Source organism: Colias eurytheme, chromosome 4, assembly GCF_061535395.1.
Source record: "Colias eurytheme isolate Ceu_HAF_F1 chromosome 4, ilColEury1 Martin Lab GWU primary, whole genome shotgun sequence".
Classification (NCBI taxonomy): Eukaryota; Metazoa; Arthropoda; class Insecta; order Lepidoptera; family Pieridae; genus Colias; species Colias eurytheme.
In genome coordinates this window covers 4,357,673-4,377,420 of record NC_142983.1, presented here as the reverse complement: position 1 = coordinate 4,377,420, position 19,748 = coordinate 4,357,673, and the positions used below count along the sequence as shown (strand labels likewise).

The window sequence follows — 19,748 nt, the reverse complement described above, 5'->3', positions numbered from 1 at the left end:
ACTTGGACATGAGGAAGCTGTGCGCAAGGTGGGTGCCGCGATTACTCACACTAGAGCAAAAACAGCGTCGTGAGGATGTTTCAGTCGAGTGTTTGGCAAAATTTCGAAGCAATAGTGCAGAGTTTTTGCGTCGATTTATTACCATGGATGAAACGTGGGTTCATTATTTCACACCGGAGACGAAAGAACAGTCAAAGCAATGGACTGCAAGGGGAGAATCGGCCCCAAAGAAGGCAAAAACGGTTCCATCGGCAGGAAAAGTCATGGCATCGGTTTTCTGGGACGCTCGTGGGATAATCTTCATAGATTATCTACCAAGAGGAAAAACCATCAACGGCGAGTATTACGCAAACTTGTTGCAGCGTCTAAGTGAAGAAATAAAGATAAAACGGCCTCATCTAGCAAAGAAAAAAGTTTTGTTTCATCGGGACTACGCGCCAGTCCACACCTCCGGCATTGCGATGGCTAAAATCGAAGAATTAAAGTTTGAATTGCTACCTCATGCACCTTATTCACCAGATTTGGCCCCATCTGATTATTTTCTGTTCCCAAACTTAAAAAAATGGCTCGGTGGGAAAAGATTTGCAAGCAATGAAGATGTTGAGTCTACGGTTAATGCCTATTTTGAAGAGCTCGACGGTTCCTACTACAGACGCGGCATTGAAGCTATAGAGCACCGCTGGGAAAAGTGTAAAGGGCTACAAGGAAGCTATGTAGAGAAATAAATATAATTTATTTCATATTTTTTGTTTTTTCTTGGTTAGGTCGCCTACTTTTGGGACTGCCCTCGTATGTCGAAGTCAACAGCACGACATATTGGCTTTGTTCTGAAATGTTACATTTTGCCGAATCTAGGTGGAAGGCCAATCATTTTAATGTAACCTTAGGTACTCTATTATCTTCGAGACTGTTCAATTATTAATAAGGTTCCTAGGATATAATATTTGAGTTTTATCTGTGGTTGTGTTAAAAGTGTAATATATAGTACAATTATTTATGTACAAGATAATGCGATGTATGAGTTGACAAAGCGGAATCATGACTTAAAATCACCGGGTTGAGAATAATAATTACAATTATTGATTAAACTTAGGTATATTAATTTGGAAGTTGTAAATCTAAACTTTAAAATCTGTAGTTTAAAAAAAATATTCCAAATGTGGAATTGATCATAAGTCCACTTTGTCGATGTTATAAGTGTGCGTGAGGTTTTTATAAAAAAATGAATAAGTTTAATTGTATATCTTAAAGATATTGTTATTTGTAATACTAACCAATGATATTTGAATCTTTAATAATTTCTCAAACTCTTGAAAAATTGTTGTTATCATTTTTCTTATTAGTCATACAATTATTATTCGTGATAATATCAGATTAAATTGCTGAAATCACTGGGTACTAATTATTAATTTATTACCGTATAGCCGGTACAACGTTATTTATTTTTGTAGTGTTTATTATTATTTACTTTACTGCAGAAATTTAACGACTACCTACCTATCTAGTGTAAAATGATTCAAATGTTTGTAAGATATTTATTACTAATAATATAAGGGGAATATAAATAAAACATACATTGAAAAAATAAATCATAAGAATAGTTTTATTTCTATTGCTATTACTTAAAGAGAATATTCTGAAATCTAGCGCTGCACCTAGGTAGTACATCCAGGGTACTATCTGCTGTGTTATTTATTTATTACTTTTGGAGCCATATTTCTTTTTCGATTGTATAAATTGAGAGAAGAAGTCTGGGTTAGACAGTATATTTATGTATTACTAGATTTCCGCCCGCGGCTTCGCCCGCGTTTGCAAAGGAAAACCCGCATAGTTCCCGTTCCCGTGGGATTTCCGGGATAAAAACTATCCTATGTGTTAAACCAAGTTACCCTTTATATGTGTGCTAAATTTCATTGTAATCGGTTCAGTAGTTTTAACGTGAAAGAGAAACAAACATCCATACATCCTTACAAACTTTCGCCTTTATAATATATATTAGATATTAGATAGATCAGTACCTACTATATTATTCTTTCTCGATTTTGAATTACACATAATATTTAGAAAGTATATTAAGTATTTAAGATCTGTTAATTTATTAGTTACCTATTATATGAATATGGCGCTGCTAATGCCTAGCCTCAGAACGGAAAAAACTTTTTCTAATCGAATCAATCTGACAAACATAATACGATTTAAATCTGTGGAGGCGTTCTTGATTTATTATTATTATTACTTAACTTACAGATACTTCAACATACGTTATAGATCAGTCAGAATCGACATTGAAAATCGAGAATTTAACAATAATTCCAAAAGTTTTCAAACTTCGGTCAAGTAAATGATACATTGGGACGACAATAAATATCATTTTGCAACCTTGTCCGCAGTCCGGAACATTGTTAAAATTGCAATTAAATTATTTTTTTGCTGTATGGTCGTGAAAAAAATTCCAAAAGTTCTGCAAACTTGGGGAAGTTTTCGATATAATATTTCATATCACGTATTAAATTTGCAATCAATCTAAGTGTACGGAACATTGTTAAAATTGCAATTAAATTATTTTTTGCTGTATGGTCGTGAAAAAAATTCCAAAAGTTCTGCAAACTTAACACAGATATCGGAAATATATACCGAACGGTTGTATAAATTTGCAACCTTTTTCGTTGACCGGAACATGTTTATTTATAATTATTTTTAATTCGTGGTCATTTTTTCGAGTAAGGTGGTCTCGGAATAATTACAAAAGTTTTGGAACTTGGTTGCAAACTTCGAAATCATCTATTCTGGTGCATTTACAAATTTGCAACCTCATTCAGTTTAATAACAAAAAAAAAACATTAATATTCAATATTAAAAGATGTTCCGTACACTGAGATTGGTTGCAAATTTAATACGTGATATGAAATATTATATCGAAAACTTCCCCAAGTTTGCAGAACTTTTGGAATTTTTTTCAGGACCATACCTACAGCAAAAAATAATTTAATTGCAGTTCCGGACTGCGGACAAGGTTGCAAAATGGGATTTATTGTCGTCCCAATGTACCATTCACTTGACCGAAGTTTGATAACTTTTGGAATTATTGTGAATTGAATGTCTAGACTGACTGGAGTATTACATGTATATCTTTTATGGAGCAAAATCAAAAACACTTGAGTATCGCTCGAACCTAACGGTTTAAACAACTGGAGCAATGTATGACGCTCAGAATTCATGAGCCCTCTACGAGATAATTTTGAATACCGTAAGTTGGTGGAAAGTTTTGATAGAGGATTTGTTTTTTTTTACATGAATCATACTCAAACACATGTTTAAATAATCATATTAATACCTACTATACTACACAGTACATAATACTACAAAGTAGTATTTAATAATCGAATTGTCGCTTACGTATACCGATAACTTATAAGGTCTATAGGTAAATAATTTTTTGCCAAACTAAACAGCTACCTATATGAAATTTGAATGGACTCGAAAAAGGCATCTATATAAGCAACTATAGGATAAGAAATATGAAGGATATTCAAGAAATTCGTATGCTATTTTTGAATTAGTAAAAAGGTGTGGTTAATTAGAAAGAAAAATAATTATAAAAATTAAATATATTATTTTCTTTTATATTGGTAAGTTCTAGGCGAGATTATTTACATTACAATAGATAAGTAAATATTTATTTACAAATTAAAAGGCATTGATTTAAATTATATTGAAAGGCAAGTTAACGAGGATATTATTATTTAGCAACCTATCTATTGCTATGTTTTCTCCATTTTATATTAGGCTTCGTCCAATCGTTCACATTGGGGACTTCACCGATGATTTCCACGTTTTTAACCTTATTGACTTCGTTGCCGGTATTTTTTAACCAATCTGCATTGAAGGGATATGAAATACCGGTGTTCGGATCGATACCAATGAGATGATAGTCCTTGGCATCATGCGTTATTTCAGTGCTGTACTGAGTATCGAAATTAGCAGCTACGAGGTCGTCTGAGGAAGCTTCAGCGAGGTGGTTAAATTTGTTTCCATCATATCCGGCATTCACATAGATTACTCTCTTGGGATATTTATTATCATTAAAGGCATTGTTTCTTAGGAGAGTAAATACAGCTCCTGTGAGAGCCATATTGTTCAGCATTCCTGTGGCAAGAGTAGCCATTTTGAGCGTTGGCAAGAAAAACGGTAAAACGGCAGACATTATGAGCCCGGGAAATATCAAGAACGGTAAGGCTTGATAGAACATCTTCGTCATTTTCTTCATGCTGGTGCGACCCGTGGCCACATCACCATCTGAAATGATAATACAAAAATATTAGAACTATTAACATAGTATTACAGTGAAGTTTTTGTGATATCCTTTTTGGTATCTCTTGACTTAATTCTCTTAATTAACTTATTCTAGGAAAGTAATATAAATAGAGAAATTAACATTCAGAGACGAGCAGGTATTTGCGCATGAATGTATGCATTAATACCTATTTAATACTTCGTGAAGACATCAAGTTTACTTCCTAGAATCCTACGCTACAGTGCCTACAAGACGTACACACGAAGCGCAGCTCTATATAATAATTTCATTCTGCTTTAATTATACAGTGAATGCTTTGAATCTTTCTCATGAACATGAAATAGTGTTGTGAATGGCTCATCGATCTTTTCAATATTTATAATATGACTAACATGATGAGGCTCTGGCTTTAAAACGTACCTAATGAGAGAATAACAAAAAAATATGGAGTAAAGATAGGAAGATGTGGGAGAGGGACTATATTTTATAATTCATGAGAAACAGATAATATGCATCCATACTAATATTATAAATGCGAAAGTAACTCTGTCTGTCTGTCTGTTACTCAATCACGCCTAAACTACTGAACCAATTTTTATGAAATTTGGTATGGAGATATTTTGATACCCGAGATAGGATATAGGTTACTTTTTATCCCGGGAAAATTACGCAATCCCGGAAATTCCACGGGAACGGGAACTATGCGGGTTTTTCTTTGACTGCGCGGGCGAAGCTGCGGGCGGAAACCTAGTTTTAAAATAAACATAAGATATGGCAAAAGTGTTCCTATTGTTATTAATGCACCTATAATATTGTATTTTTGAAAATGTATTCAAAGGAAGAAAGGAAAATGTATTTAAACGAGAACGTGAGGAAACATCCTGATAGAAATATATAAATAATACAAGTACATATTTGAAAAAGCCAAGACAGTTTCCTGTCAGCTCTTCTATAGAGAAACTTATGCATCCTAAACCTGTGGTAAATGGTAACTTTATTATGTTACGAATATTTAAAATTGCTTCTAGATGCAGTAGAATTAAATGTTTGAGTTTGAACATAAAAAAGTATACCTACCTAATATCAAAATTAAAAAGTGTTGCAAAAATATTCAGTGATTAATTATTATTGTTACGTATTTACTTTCTTTCCGCTCAGAAAATCTTTCAACTGAATCATGTTATCATATCTACATTGTACAGTTATGAAAAAATATTAATTTCCGGTTTCTCTATTACGTTCATTAATTACAATTTATTTACAATTTAAATTTATTTGCAATTAATTTATGATTCTTTTGATTTACAGATTAAATTTCCTTGCGTGTTATTTAAACATAATACTTTGTTCATAAATTATATATATAACTTTTACCTGAAAGAAAAACAATCGCCTAGTAAAAAATAAGTATTAAATTTCCTGGTACATAATAAGACATATTCCTAATCTTTTTTTGTGAAAATACATATAAAATGACTGATTTTATTATTATCGACTGTTCAATATATTATTATTATTTAAGCATGTATTATGTACATAATCGTACAAAGGTATGGGGAAGAATTCAAGTAATTTGTAAACGCTCTCATTCCTTCAAAGCTTTTATACTGTGCTTATTTGAAAGTGAACTAATGATTCAGATCAAGAAGTTGATAGCAATAAACGAAGTTAAGATACAAGCAAAACAAACTGACTGAAATATACTTATTTGTAACATTGAGCGATATAATTATTGTTTGCTATTGCAAAGACAGAGTTTTAAGAAGAGAACGCATTCATAATTTATACAATAAAGGTGCCTAAAATCTAGACATATAATATAACTATCTGGATATTATGTAATTTAGCGTTTAGAGGATATACTCTTACTTCATAATATAGTGTATTAAGAAAAGATTTCTTGGAAAGCTATAAAACGAGTTTAAACATCGAACAGCAATTTATTGACGCTTTTGATTTAGCTATCGCCTATCAGGTTTACTATGAAAATTTATTTATAAGGAATCTGTTCCCTTTTTGTAGCATTATAATAGTACTGATATTGGCATATTATTTAAACGATAATCTTTGTTAATGATAAGCTACTTTATGGTCTCTACTTTCTTGATACTGTGCATATTGGGAATGTAGACACGAGAGCCATCCATTAAAAAGATCAAATCTATTCGATAGGATGAAACACAGAAAGCTAACTATTATCAACAAATGTTTATGCTGTTAATTATGTTATTTTCATACATATTTAGGTAATAACAAGTAATGCAATCGGCAAGAGGTACCATTCATAGCTGTATCGTCTTTTCCCAAAGTACAAATAAGTTAGCAATGCCATAGTTATATTTGATGATAAAACATCACATTTAAATGCATTGTTCCTATGAGAAATCCTATTTTGTATATGCAATTTGACTATAGACTGCGCTTGATACTTACTGCATTGATAAATTCGTAGAGCTAGAGTAAGATAGAGATCTTATAATATGTAATGAAACATAGAGTCGTAGAATCTAAATAAATTCGTAAGCAATTGTTGTTGAATGTTGGCACACGTGGATTACTGAACAGTGAACAGATTTCAAGGTATTTGTAAAAGCAATAATAGGAGGCATTATGAACCTGAACAGACCATGTATATGACAGTTTGTAATAGAAAGGACATGGTGAAATACCACATGCCATTGGGAAATATGGCAGAAGGGCAGATATATTTTGTATATTATGTCACTTCTAGTCAGTCTCCTGTCAGACAGAGACTTTTTTTGTTAGTGTCAACGGGATTCAAACCTAGAACTTTAATTCTGCTCATGCGTTAACTACTTATGAAATAATTATCTACGTTAATGAAATAATCTTATATATAAAAATGAATCGCAAAATGTGTTGGTAAGCGCATAACTCGAGAACGGCTGAACCGATTTCGATAATTCTTTTTTTATTATATTCCTTGAAGTACGAGGATGGTTCTTATGTAGAGAAAACGTAAACATGTACCACGGGCGAAGCCGGGGCGGACCGCTAGTAATGTATAAATTTTGATACATAGCATCAATTAGACTAGGTACTTATTTTAAGATGATAGTATTAATAACTGTTATCATCCCGCAGCTTCCTTTCACATGGATGGAAAGTAGCCTTTGCAAAAAAGAAACGTCAATCGATTATTCGACTGCTCTATCGGTATAAACGGACTAGCAACAGAAACAAACAAACTAATAAATATATTGAAATTCATACTATATTGTAAGATAGGTATTAAATTGAGATGGCCAATCAAGAATTATGGGTTAGGTATGTTGTCGAAATTGGATGGAAAAATTCTATATTTATAGCTATTTTTTAAAAAAAGTTAAACATGTCAGTAATAAAGTTGTATGATATGGATAAGAAAAAAATTTACGTCTTTTATACTACCTACTTCAAAACGGCTTATAAATCATAATAAGAAAGTTACATTTAATTTTTATTAATTAGTTAAATAAATGTAGAGTAAAATAAAAGTAAAGTAAACAAAATGCTAATTACTTTGTATTATGTCGATTTTCAGCGAAGAATTCTCAGTAGACTTTAATTGAAGGGCAAAGTCTTCACTGAATGTCATGGATAAGGAGCGATACCGAAGGATCTTCTCGGTGTTATCACAAAGCTTTGAATACAGCTCTTCATTCGATGCATTCATAAAATTCCGCCAACTAAAGCCACGCTCAGACGCTTGCGGTTCCAACGCACGTTCCGCCTTCCAAACACCGTATGCTGTTATACATTTCGAAAAACCGAGGTTACTCGCACAGGTTATTGCATCTTTTATGATGTTTTTAGCACTGTTATATTCGCGGGCATGTGTGCAAGTGACGCAGGACCATGCCGAGACCGCAAGAATGGAAATCGCGACGCCTGCGCGCATGCTGCTAACCGACTGAGTGCTACAAACGTGTTTGCAGTGCTCGCGCTAAAGGAAGGGACATAGACTAGTTATTTTCACAAATTGTAGTATCATATAAAGAAAACGAAAGCTAAAAGAATACAAATGCGGCACATTAAATGTATCATTGAATAAGACAAAGCTATATGAGACTTGAGAGTGAATATATGAGAACATATCTGATTAATTTTCCATTGTACATGTTAGACAATAACGCTTGATGTACGTGAAATTACGGCGTAACTTTGCCATTGTACGAACTAAGGTTTGATAATAACATACATGGTATCACATTTAGAAATCATTTACCCATAAACTTACCCATAAACATCAACTGTTACAAGATAATGTAATTACAATAAATCCAACAAACATAACTCTAAGTAATTACAGTAAATATTGACATCAACGGTAACTATAATATTTCAATGTTACTTTCACGATTTTTACCATGCAATAAATCCTAACTATACAATATACATTGTCTCTGACCGCAGAATAACAATAAGATCAAAGTTTCACCAAAAAATGTTAAAGCAGTGCACTGAATTCGTTTTGAGGGAAAGTTTTGCATTCTATGTTGGCAGGAAATGGCCTATATATTCTCAAATGCATTGTTAATTAGCATACGCACGGTCACGGACGAGTCGCCGCGGTATCTTGTGTCGTCGAACCGGGTTTCTCTACGTGCCGTGACTCCTGATACAACCCACACACGCATCTCATAATTTAACTAATTACATTCTTACGTGATTACAGATCTGAGGTGTTTATGATGCGACAGAAAGTGACCGAATGCTCGAGTCAATTTTTCAACTGCCAAAAATGACATAACAGTTCTTTCCTCTAACTTATTTATTGAGCGTACTGCACCAGTCGATGTAGAGACTAGAGTTGATGCGATGAGAAGTATGTTTGGTCTTTCCACAATATTTTTACCTTCCATAAAACTTCACACACATAATATTATAAAGGAAATGTCTTTGATGATAATTATTATACGTACATTTCAATGTATATTATTTAAGAATATTAATTAATTTTCTAATTATACTTTAACTTTTCGTGTTATTAATTAAATATAATAAAATAGAAATACTCGTATTAACTTTTATAAGTGAGAGTGCAGCATTATTCAACACGAATTTGGTCACGCACGCAACGGGGTAGTTATTTTAGAATAATTCACGATTTTCGTTATGGAATCTTAAAAAGAGTAATGGATAATGGATATTAAGTTTTCATAGCCTTATTTCCATAGACATATTACGAATTAATGCTTTTACAAAACAAGACAGTTAAGGCAAGACGAGACAGATGTACTTATTGGTTGTATTATGCACCTAACTATCACATGTACCTCTAGTTTGATGAAAATAAAAATATACAAATTAAAGTAAGAACGTCGCTTACAACAATATTCTGTTACTTTAAAATAAAATAATTACATGAGACATATTATAATCAAAGCGTATCGAAGCTTTTTAAGTAACTACATGCCAAAATAAAACACTAGACTTAACTCATAACTGGGACAACATCAAAACAATACCCTCATAATATAAAAAGTAATAATAAATAATAATATAATTTTAAGAAATGTTACAATCATATCTGCAAAACGAACGTTACCTAATAAATATATTGTATTCGTATAGTTATTAAATATTTTATTACCATTTTACGAAGTGTCTTAATAATATTTGAGTGCCCACTTTCGCTTTGTCAGATAAAATATCGAAATCTGATGAAAAAAAATTAGATGTTTGAAATTGGTATTAAATAAATACGTATAGGAACAAATTGATATTTCGTGATCAGTAAAATATATTATTACCTTTTGGAAACAAACGACACATATAATTGTATTTCATCTAATTTCAACATAATCATTTTACAGGATATGAATCTTGTGTTTAGCTATTTATATTACTATGGCATGATTAAAATGATTAATTACACACAGAAAACAAGATAATTGAAAGCTTACCGCTACTAATGGGAGAGTTGATTAAAAATGACATAATTAAAATTATTAAAAATCTAAATTATTCACCCCCGTAATTGCTTGAATATATAAAAAACCTTCTATCTCTCTTTAAGATTGCCAGGTATTCAGTAGATGTTTTATAAATTCCGAAAAGCGACTTGTATTCTTTTATACTTGAAATGAACCTATCAGATTCTCTATTCCTATTCTAGCTTAAACGTGACTTCACAATACATAAATTTTATTTATTTTAGATTTTTAATGAAAAATCTTAATATTCATTTTAAATTGTTAATTATTATTGTGGTCACATTTCAAGGAATAGTCTATTTACATCATAATTTCCCAACATGTGCCAAATAAAAAAAAATTGAATAGGAAATGGGTAACTATTATCTCACATAAAATTTCCCTCCACTAATTGATGGCGGACATTTCTAACATCAATTAATCCCTCAATTAAGGTTTCCCATCAACTGTCACTTTCGCGTGTACGTGAAGCGATAACAATCAGAGGATGTCCAAGGGTATAACTGTTAATGATTTGACATTAGTCCTTAATAGTATTCCAATATCGAGGTCGAAATTTCTACGGCACGATCACGTTGTCCAACACTTTCTTTTGTATTTGGTCTCGTCCATTGTCTTTCGCAGGACTCTTTATATCCTGCAAATCGATCATAAAGCAATCAGTCAAACTCAATCAGTCGTGCGACGATCATCATTTTTCGGTGGTTAAGTTACTATTAATTATCTATTCGAAATGTGCAAAATGTTCGGTGTCCTCAGCCTGGCCTATGTCGCCATTTTCGCCTTCGCGGTGGTTAATTGTGAAGACGTATCGAACAAAGGAGTTCTGGATCATTTGAGCGAAGGTTTTTATAATAATTTTCCTTATTTATATAATATGTTTAATAGAAAATCCATCGATGAAAGTTGATGGGATATTTAATTAGCTATGTCAGTCCATCGCTTATTAAATCCTTAATACCATTTAATAGCTATAATAAAATACGCAGAAATACGAATAAATATTAAACTATTTAAAATTACAATCTAGAGAAAGCATTTATCATGTTATGCAATCTACGAATTCAATGCTCTTACGTGTATTCCTATAGAGCTTGAAAGATTGAAAAAGTACAATTTATCATGAAACTAATTCATTTTATTACCGCATCAATGTTTTCACTAAATTGGATAGGTATCAATCTTAGAGAATCATAATTATCAATTCTTCAGACTTCAGAAAAATATTAGTAATGCGTAGATATTGTATTAAATTAAACGGTCTTCAAATGTAATGAGACTATCTAATCATGCCTCTAATTACCGATAGTATTTCATTGCGTGTAGTGAACTCATTATTCAAACTGAGAAAATTTTCACGATTAGTGTTTTTTTCATTGTCAGTTTGTACACTCATACCTGTGTATTTAGTTAAAAATATCGAAATTTTATAATTATATCTAGACAATTAATATATACGAAATCTATTATTTATTGAAAGCTGAATTATTCTATAATTGCCTCACACGAATTTGTTTTAGTTTTGTCGAAATTGACATCGATCGATTATTCATTTCTATAGCAATAAAATTTCTATACTTACGAATAATCTTGAGCGAATTCTAACCGTTGTAGCTAGGTATATGTTTTAAGAATCCCGCTTCGTGATACAATTTGATTAACGCATAACGCATTTGATTGCTATAAAATATTAAATAACCAAAATATGAAATTCTAAGAAATTCGCTTTCGGAAACATTATGAAATTATTTCGACAAGATTTCTAAGAGATTAACGTCATTATTCATTAACGTAAAGTATTTTCACCAAATTAATGCTATCAATTATTTTCAGACATCAGCGTCGGCAGAACGTTCGGTCACAATGCTCTGAAGCGATTATCGTTCATATTTTTGCCGGTGATGTTCACCCTCGGAGTTATTTCAACTCTTCTGATGGCTCTCGCTGTCATATCCATAAAGAACCTTGCTATCGGCGTAGTGCTCCTAATTGTGGCTGTCAGTCAGGTAAGCTTCGAACTTTTAATTTCTGGGAAAATTAAAAATGAAAGTGTCGGAATAAAATTGGAGAAATTGTGATGTTATAAAAAATTCAAAAGGATTAAAGATTACCTACACATAAAATTAAACTTAATTGAAGAGTTTAAATGATTGATATGATTAAAAATAACTTCGGATTAAAAGACTGTAAATTATGTCAAAATTATGTTGATAACTTTAGAGTACTTTGTACGATGATATATTATATTGATATTTTGAAAATACATCATTATAATATTGACGCACATTGATTAATTATATTTTTATTCGTACAGGCGGTGTCTCGTTTGTTCTCGATAGCAGCTCCCGCACCGGTAGTATTCCACCCAAGAGCCGAGCCAGTCCTACCCCCCGCGCTCCCCGCGCCCTGGCCCGTGGCTGGCCCTCTCCTCTCACCCTGGGCAAGATCTGACAACGATGCCGTTATATCCGACTGAACTACCTCCAAATAATTAATACCTAGTACAAAATTATAGACAAATAATAGTGACAGGTTAGTAACACTTTATCATAACGACTGCGTTACTTTTAAACAAGTTTTAGTTAGCGTGGAAAATTACAGATACTATTAAATATTTTTATAAATAAAATGTTCCTAACCTGAAGTGAAGCGTCCTATTTAAGAATTTGCATTTATTGGAAATGCCAGATGTGTATGCCGCGAAATACATCAACAATTTATTGGCATTTCCACCTTCGTCTATCTCTCATGAGACTTCACGGTAGATTGACGACGATGAATAGTGTTAAGGTAACTTATTTATTTATATGAATAAATTTATTGAAAAAAGTATCTATGTTTTATTTTAATAGTAGGTTACCATCAGCTTTCCACATTTTTCCCTTCACTTCACGTAATCTTGCGATGTTTGTTACACTTACATATTTCGAGCTATTTGTAGTACATATTTTAAATATTCAAGCCCTATTATTTATGAAAATCGTTTAATCTGACTGTAACAAATATGACTGTATCGATAATTAACTCAAAATAGCTCTAGTTTAACTATCGTTCGATCTCTATATCGATCGTATTTTACTTCGATCCCAAGTAATAGGAATTTATCAGACATATATAACATACATATATCGGACCCTTATTTTATAAAGAGGGTAAATATTTCAACGTCACGGATGTTTTCTGCGTAGGTAGGTATCTAGAATCACACGCTCTGATTATCACATAAACGCATGATAGCCTGCAAGTATTGAGAAAATTGTACGTATCTATTGAAGTTATAACTGAAAAGTAGGTACCTACTAAAATAGTCATATTTAGAAAGAGATTTCAATTCAAGAGTTTAAATGTAGATGGGTTGTATATTGAATATCTTTCATATCGGAAAATTCCATTTATATTTTCGATTAATATTTTTAAATAATTTACATAAAGATTGCTCAAAGTTTTCTGCATATTAAAAAAAAGCAATAAAGCTATCATGAAGAAAACAGTTAGGTTATATAGGTATAGAAAAGATAACCTAATAGAAAGAGTAAGCTGGCGTGACCAACAATTTCTAACCTGTTTGATTCAGGTTCCACTCTATATATTATTTATATGGGTAAGTCTTCTGATGGTGTATGATGTATTAAAATTAAGAAAGTTCTCTTAGCATAAGTGGGTATACCATTCTTCTGAGGAATGTTTACAAAATAGGATAAAGAATGCAATAAGTGTTAAGATCTTGGGAATCCGGGAAATAGTCCACACTATTACTACACTTCTGATGTTTATTCAGAACGGTGACCTATATCAAGTTCAGTCGTCCTTTAGTTCTAAGATTACTCGCAGTAAAAAGTATTTTCTTAATATTTCTGTGAAAATAAAATGTCTTTTCTCCTTTATCCTTTAAATTACTTAGTATAATACTTCTATTTTAGCGTCAGACACATTTTAAACAGCACGCAAGCTTTATACATTGAGTTCAATCACTTGGGACCACAGACTAAGTGAAATCTGAACCAGGTAAAATGGATATTCGCCAGGAAGCGAAATTTAAAGTTAAGGAACTTACTGTGTAAACAAAAAGTACAAATTTTACTAAGTGAAATTAAATGTTACATGTATAACAATAAAGTCATTGACACCAAACAGGGTGGTACGTTTATCGTCAAGGAGGGGCGAAAGCAACATTGGCAGCGTGGTCGTGATGATGGACGGACTACTCGCGTTACGATTGTTCTTTTTAATAATTTTTACTCTGTGCGGATATGTTATCTGTGGCACAAGTCAGGACGCACCGCATGTTCAAAAATTGGAACTGTTCTATGGTGTGTACGCAAAAATACCAGATCAAACGAATAATGATACCAAGAGTTTGATTTCATTTGAAGTGGACCTGGATAGGAACGTCGAAACAGGTATGTAGCTTTCGTTTTTCAAAATTACCTCTCGGCAATGTCGAATACGAATTAAGACAAAAATAAATACATATAACGTTTCGTTCTTGATATGAATTAAGTGAATCAATTAAGTATTAAGATATACCTAACTGATGTTCATGTATAATATTGTAAGTACCTATTATAAATGGACCTTAGCGATAAAGTTTTTTACAGTGGTATATGTATAATATTATGTAGTCATATAAATTATGTCTACAGTATAACTTTTTAAAGTAAATTCGGACAAAAAGTTAATCTTGGAAATTGCATTTAAATTTAAATGTTAGGGAAATATTTATTTACAAATATAAATGTGCCCGTAAAATATTTAAATGACCTTTGAATGTGTACTTATTGCCTACGCAACTTTGACGGAAAGTCGTTTTTCTCAAGCAATTCTAAGTTAGAAAATTTTATTTTCAATGTAAAATATTCGTTCATTATAATTCTTAACAAATATGCTCGATACTTAAAAAAAAATCATTTTTTTTAATAGAAAAGTAATGAATTTTCCCGAAAATGCAGAATAATTCCTAAGTATAATTTTATATACAACGCAGGCTCTACCTATGTAATTTTAATAAGGATTAGATAAGCAATAAGCAGCAATAAATAAGCAAACCTATCTACTATTTTATAAAAACATAGAATAAGTTGATGAAAGCTAATTTCAAAGTCTTTTCTAAAATATAAATTTCCATAATTATTCCAAGCCACAAAAAGAATATAACATCAAAAAGACTGTAAGATATAGACTTTCTAAACGCTATCAAATACAGTCTTTACACTAAAAGAATAGCAAAACAGTTGCCGACATAAATTCATACAATGATTGTGCCATGATTTTATATTAAAGTAAACAACATGTGAAAGATTTTAAAGCCTAAATATATCATTTTTATTACGATATAGCTTGATGCAGCTATTATTTTATTTATGTATTTATACAGGTTGTAATCGTTAAGTGTGCACAAGCGATTATAACGTAACTATTGCAGATATCAAAAAACTTTAAACTGATGTCGAAAGTACTTAACCTAATGAGTAAAATGGCCATAATAAACTTTTAAAAATAAAACGTCCAAATATGTTACATTAATCGCTCCCATACATTTTATTTCCCATACATTTTCTATTCATAGCAGATTTTCGAAGTGACGTCCTCATTGTGCAATACTAGCACATGAGTAGAAAGACGGAACAGAGACTAAGCTTCAAACAACCGCGCGAATCGATTGCACTACTACAAGTACGCGGGGCATGTGTGTGTGACCACAGGCCGCTTGTCGCGTACGCAGCGATTCTGGAAAAAACCGGTTTGCGCTTGCACAGGCTGAGGACAGTCTCAGGGTTGATACGACGCACGTTGTTTGTTTTATTAGTTGCAACTTGCAAGTTTGAATATTTTAATATAAAACCTAATATTTTATTGTTAAAAATGGTTGTTTATTGTACTGTGTGTATGAATAATACTAGAAAAACTAAAAATATATCATACTTCAACTATCCCAGGGAGTACAATAGGTGAGTAAATATTTTGATTATTACTTTTTCAAGTAAGTACCTACTTGCGTTTATTTTATTAGGTCCTTTTTTAATAAAAAGAGAATTGTACACGGTGTGTTTTTACCTTTCATTATTATTACAAGTTTAACATTTGTAAGTATGTATGTAATTGTGTGTAATTATAAAACTATTTAACAAATGTTTTGTTTAATTTGTCTTAACCTATTGTGACAACCCTACCAAAATAGGTAACAATTTTGCACGTTCTTAAGAAGCTTAGTCTCTGTTCCGTCTTTCTACTCATGTGATACTAGACCGGACTCTCAGTGGAGTTTCGTTTGCAAAAATAGCGGACCTAAATCTGACTTCGAAAGTAACTCTGTCTGTCTGTCTATTACTCAATCACGCCTTAACTACTGAACCAATTTGCATGAAATTTGGTATAGAGATATTTTGATACCCGAGAAAGGGCATAGGCTACTTTTATCCCGGGAAATAGGATAGGTTTTATCCCGGAAATCCCACGGGCACGGGAACTATGCGGGTTTTTCTTTGACTGCGCGGGCGAAGCTGCGGGTGGAAAGCTAAGCTAAGAAATGTTATAGTATGCTATATATTCGTGATCTATTCAATAAGCTCTTTCATTTGATACCCCACACGGCATGTTTTGGAAATTTTTATTTTTTTCTTTGTATGCCATATTTAATGACCGGGGTGGGGAGAGGGGGACCACAAAACTGGTTGGCAACATCTGTCTATAGGATGTCTGGGATCTATACAATATATATCAGAAGTCGGATTTAGGTCCGCTATTTTTGCAAACGAACATCTCCTTGGAGCCTGCTCTATACAATGAGGAGCTCTATTTACAGTTTCTAAATGAACTTCCCTTCAATTTGCGAAGTAATTAAAGTAGAAAACCAAAAAAAAAGAAAAAGCTAAAATCTTTCATATTAAAATATGTACATGGGATATTCATATCTCATACTAAATGTATGTGAGGGTTTAAAGTTATTTTTTTAGATATTTCTCGTTTTATTAAAAAAAAAATATTATGGCCATTTTACTCATTAGGTTAAGTACTTTCGATATCAGTTTAAAGTTTTTTGATATCAGCTGTAATAGTTACGGAATAATCGCCTGTGCACACTTAACGATTACACCCTGTCTACCAAATACCATTGTGAACAGTCAAATTTAAATATACAATAATTTAATTAAATGAGATATAAAAATTAATACATAGGGCAGGTATATATCTATATAACTGTAAATTATTTTTAAAATGTAGAGTTTTCAAATTGTTTTGAAAGTAAAAATTTTCGAAAGCAATGCATACGGCCAACAAAAAAAAAGTACACTTTAATTGCATACAACCTACTTTTACTGAATTAATATTTGCAATAAAAAAATATTGAATTCAAAGAATCCGCTTAGCAAAACAAAATCAAGATTAGATGAAGTAGGTTAATAAAAATAACTATTCATTGTATAGACTCGAACTATGAATATGTCTATATTGTTGTACTTATCATAATAAATTTACCACAGTTTGACGGTCATCATTATAATCCTTACTAATATTATAATTGCGAAAGTAACTCTGTCTGTCTGTTACTCAATCACACCTAAACTACTCAACCAATTTGCATAAAATTTGGTATGGAGATATTTTGATACCCGAGAAAGGACATACCTTTTATTGCGAAATAATATGTACCACGGGCGATGCCGGGGCGGACCTCTAGTTGATAATAATTAATCGATGCTGCTTTCTTCATCATAGGCTGTGTGAACCGAAAATTTGAGGAAAATATGTGTAACATACAACTTCTGTTGAAATTATTCAATTGCCAGTATTATCAGTAGGTATATTATAAAAGATTGTTTATATTAGGGCAATTTATTAAAAAAATGTAGGTCCATGATCAGACTACGCAATATTGGAGCGTCATGGATCGTATTCACTTTCTTAATTTTCTCGGTTATTATTTCATATTTCCGTAGATATAACGTTGTAATTGAGATGGTAAATATTTTGCTTTGGTCTCGAAATCGATGTTTAATCGTTATTACTACAATTGCTGTACCTTTCTACGCATTAGAATAAAATACTTTAACCACTTAGTTGGTAATACAGACGGCGAATCAAACTGCACATGCAGTTCTAATATAATTTTCTATTTTTGCTGTTTGCTATCATTTGTTTCCATAGCTTGGATAGGTAATTTATGGTTAGGAGAGCTTTTTATATGACAAACATCTGAAGCTCTCGCTTACAATCTAACATTAACCTGGTTAATTAAGTTGGCTAGAACACCTTATTTAATGAGTACACAGTGTTACTGTATAAGAAACGCGGCATAAAATAATTAGTAGACGGATCGCATAGAGTATAGACTGATTATTTTAGAGATAGTATACTTACCTCATTATAACATGAGCTTTTTATGTAGGTACATGCACTGCAGTACTGTATGAATTGATTTCGCATATCTATCTACGCATATAATTAATCTATAGAATGCTCGTGTATGGCTTTCAATTATTAAGAGACTTTATTATTCAAACGAATAAAACCAATTCGTTGAAAAAGATCACATAGTGCGTCAAAACGCGACGAACATTATAATTGTCTCTATAATCGAAAGCAGCATTTAGTATTCTGTTAACATACAGATAAAATAATTATTTCTGTAAATGTTTTAATAAATGCATACAATTAATTTTGTTTATATCTCTTTGTTTTCAGGTCGGGGAAAACAGAAAAAACTCCTACAACGAATTCTACCGATGTTCGTGTTACCATTCTTAGTTCAGTCGACGATAATACCAATATTCCTGGGTATTTTAAAATTTATGCTTTTCAAATCACTGATTATTGGAAAGCTGGCGTTGGTTTTAATTATTATAAATGCATTTAAAAATGGGAATTCCTTCAAAGGACGTGATGCGGATATAGCCTCATTGCATTATGGTTACAATGGTCATCGAATGGAAGAATATGGGTCCTACTTTAATCAATAAATTAAATATGTAAATTCTATCAAAATTCACATCTAATTTTTCAAAACAAAATATAATTAATGTAAAGTAAAGTTATTACTTCCATTAGAAATCGGCAAATAAAATAGTTATTTTAGAAATTGGATTGGAATTTAAAAAAAACTTAGCAATTTTACCTCAATTTACCTCTTTTACAATATTATATATTATACGTAATCTAAAATATGTTTAATGTAAGTTCATATGCCCAAATAAGTAAATTCTATTGCCCATTACCAATCTGGCAAAACCTACGAGAAATGTCTGAAAAGTGTGATTTCTTAACGTTATTTATTATTTATATGTAACAAAAATGTAATTTATGTAAATGGTATGAAAGTAAATTTCATTTTATTTAGCAGCTTCACGGTACACTAACGATACATTACCATATTAAATGTTTTGGTTGTTGCTAAAGATGTTTGGACCGTGAAAAACGTGTTCTATTTTCCATATAAGAATATATTAAACTAGCGGTCCGCCCCGGCTTCGCCCGTGGTACATATGAAAAATAGATGTTGGCCGATTCTCAGACTTACC

The 19,748-nt window shown here is 31.8% G+C and overlaps 3 protein-coding genes across 3 annotated transcripts; 2 read left to right on the top strand and 1 right to left on the bottom strand.

Moving 5' to 3' along the window:
• Positions 1-3,590: 3,590 nt before the first annotated feature.
• Positions 3,591-8,251, bottom strand: LOC149908883 (uncharacterized). Its single transcript, XM_090120465.1, has 2 exons — positions 7,817-8,251; positions 3,591-4,296 (listed from the first exon to the last, which is right to left on the bottom strand). Exons 1-2 carry the CDS (start codon positions 8,193-8,195, stop codon positions 3,752-3,754), a joined length of 924 nt encoding a protein of 307 aa, XP_089976591.1. The 5' UTR covers positions 8,196-8,251; the 3' UTR covers positions 3,591-3,751.
• A 2,628-nt stretch (positions 8,252-10,879) lies between these two features.
• apn (apnoia) lies at positions 10,880-13,063 on the top strand. The gene is made up of 3 exons (XM_090101583.1): positions 10,880-11,078; positions 12,067-12,239; positions 12,548-13,063. Exons 1-3 carry the CDS (start codon positions 10,967-10,969, stop codon positions 12,707-12,709), a joined length of 447 nt encoding a protein of 148 aa, XP_089957709.1. The 5' UTR covers positions 10,880-10,966; the 3' UTR covers positions 12,710-13,063.
• Positions 13,064-14,383: 1,320 nt separating this feature from the next.
• On the top strand, positions 14,384-19,207 carry Osi22 (Osiris 22). The gene is made up of 2 exons (XM_090120464.1): positions 14,384-14,633; positions 18,916-19,207. Exons 1-2 carry the CDS (start codon positions 14,423-14,425, stop codon positions 19,188-19,190), a joined length of 486 nt encoding a protein of 161 aa, XP_089976590.1. The 5' UTR covers positions 14,384-14,422; the 3' UTR covers positions 19,191-19,207.
• Positions 19,208-19,748: the final 541 nt, after the last annotated feature.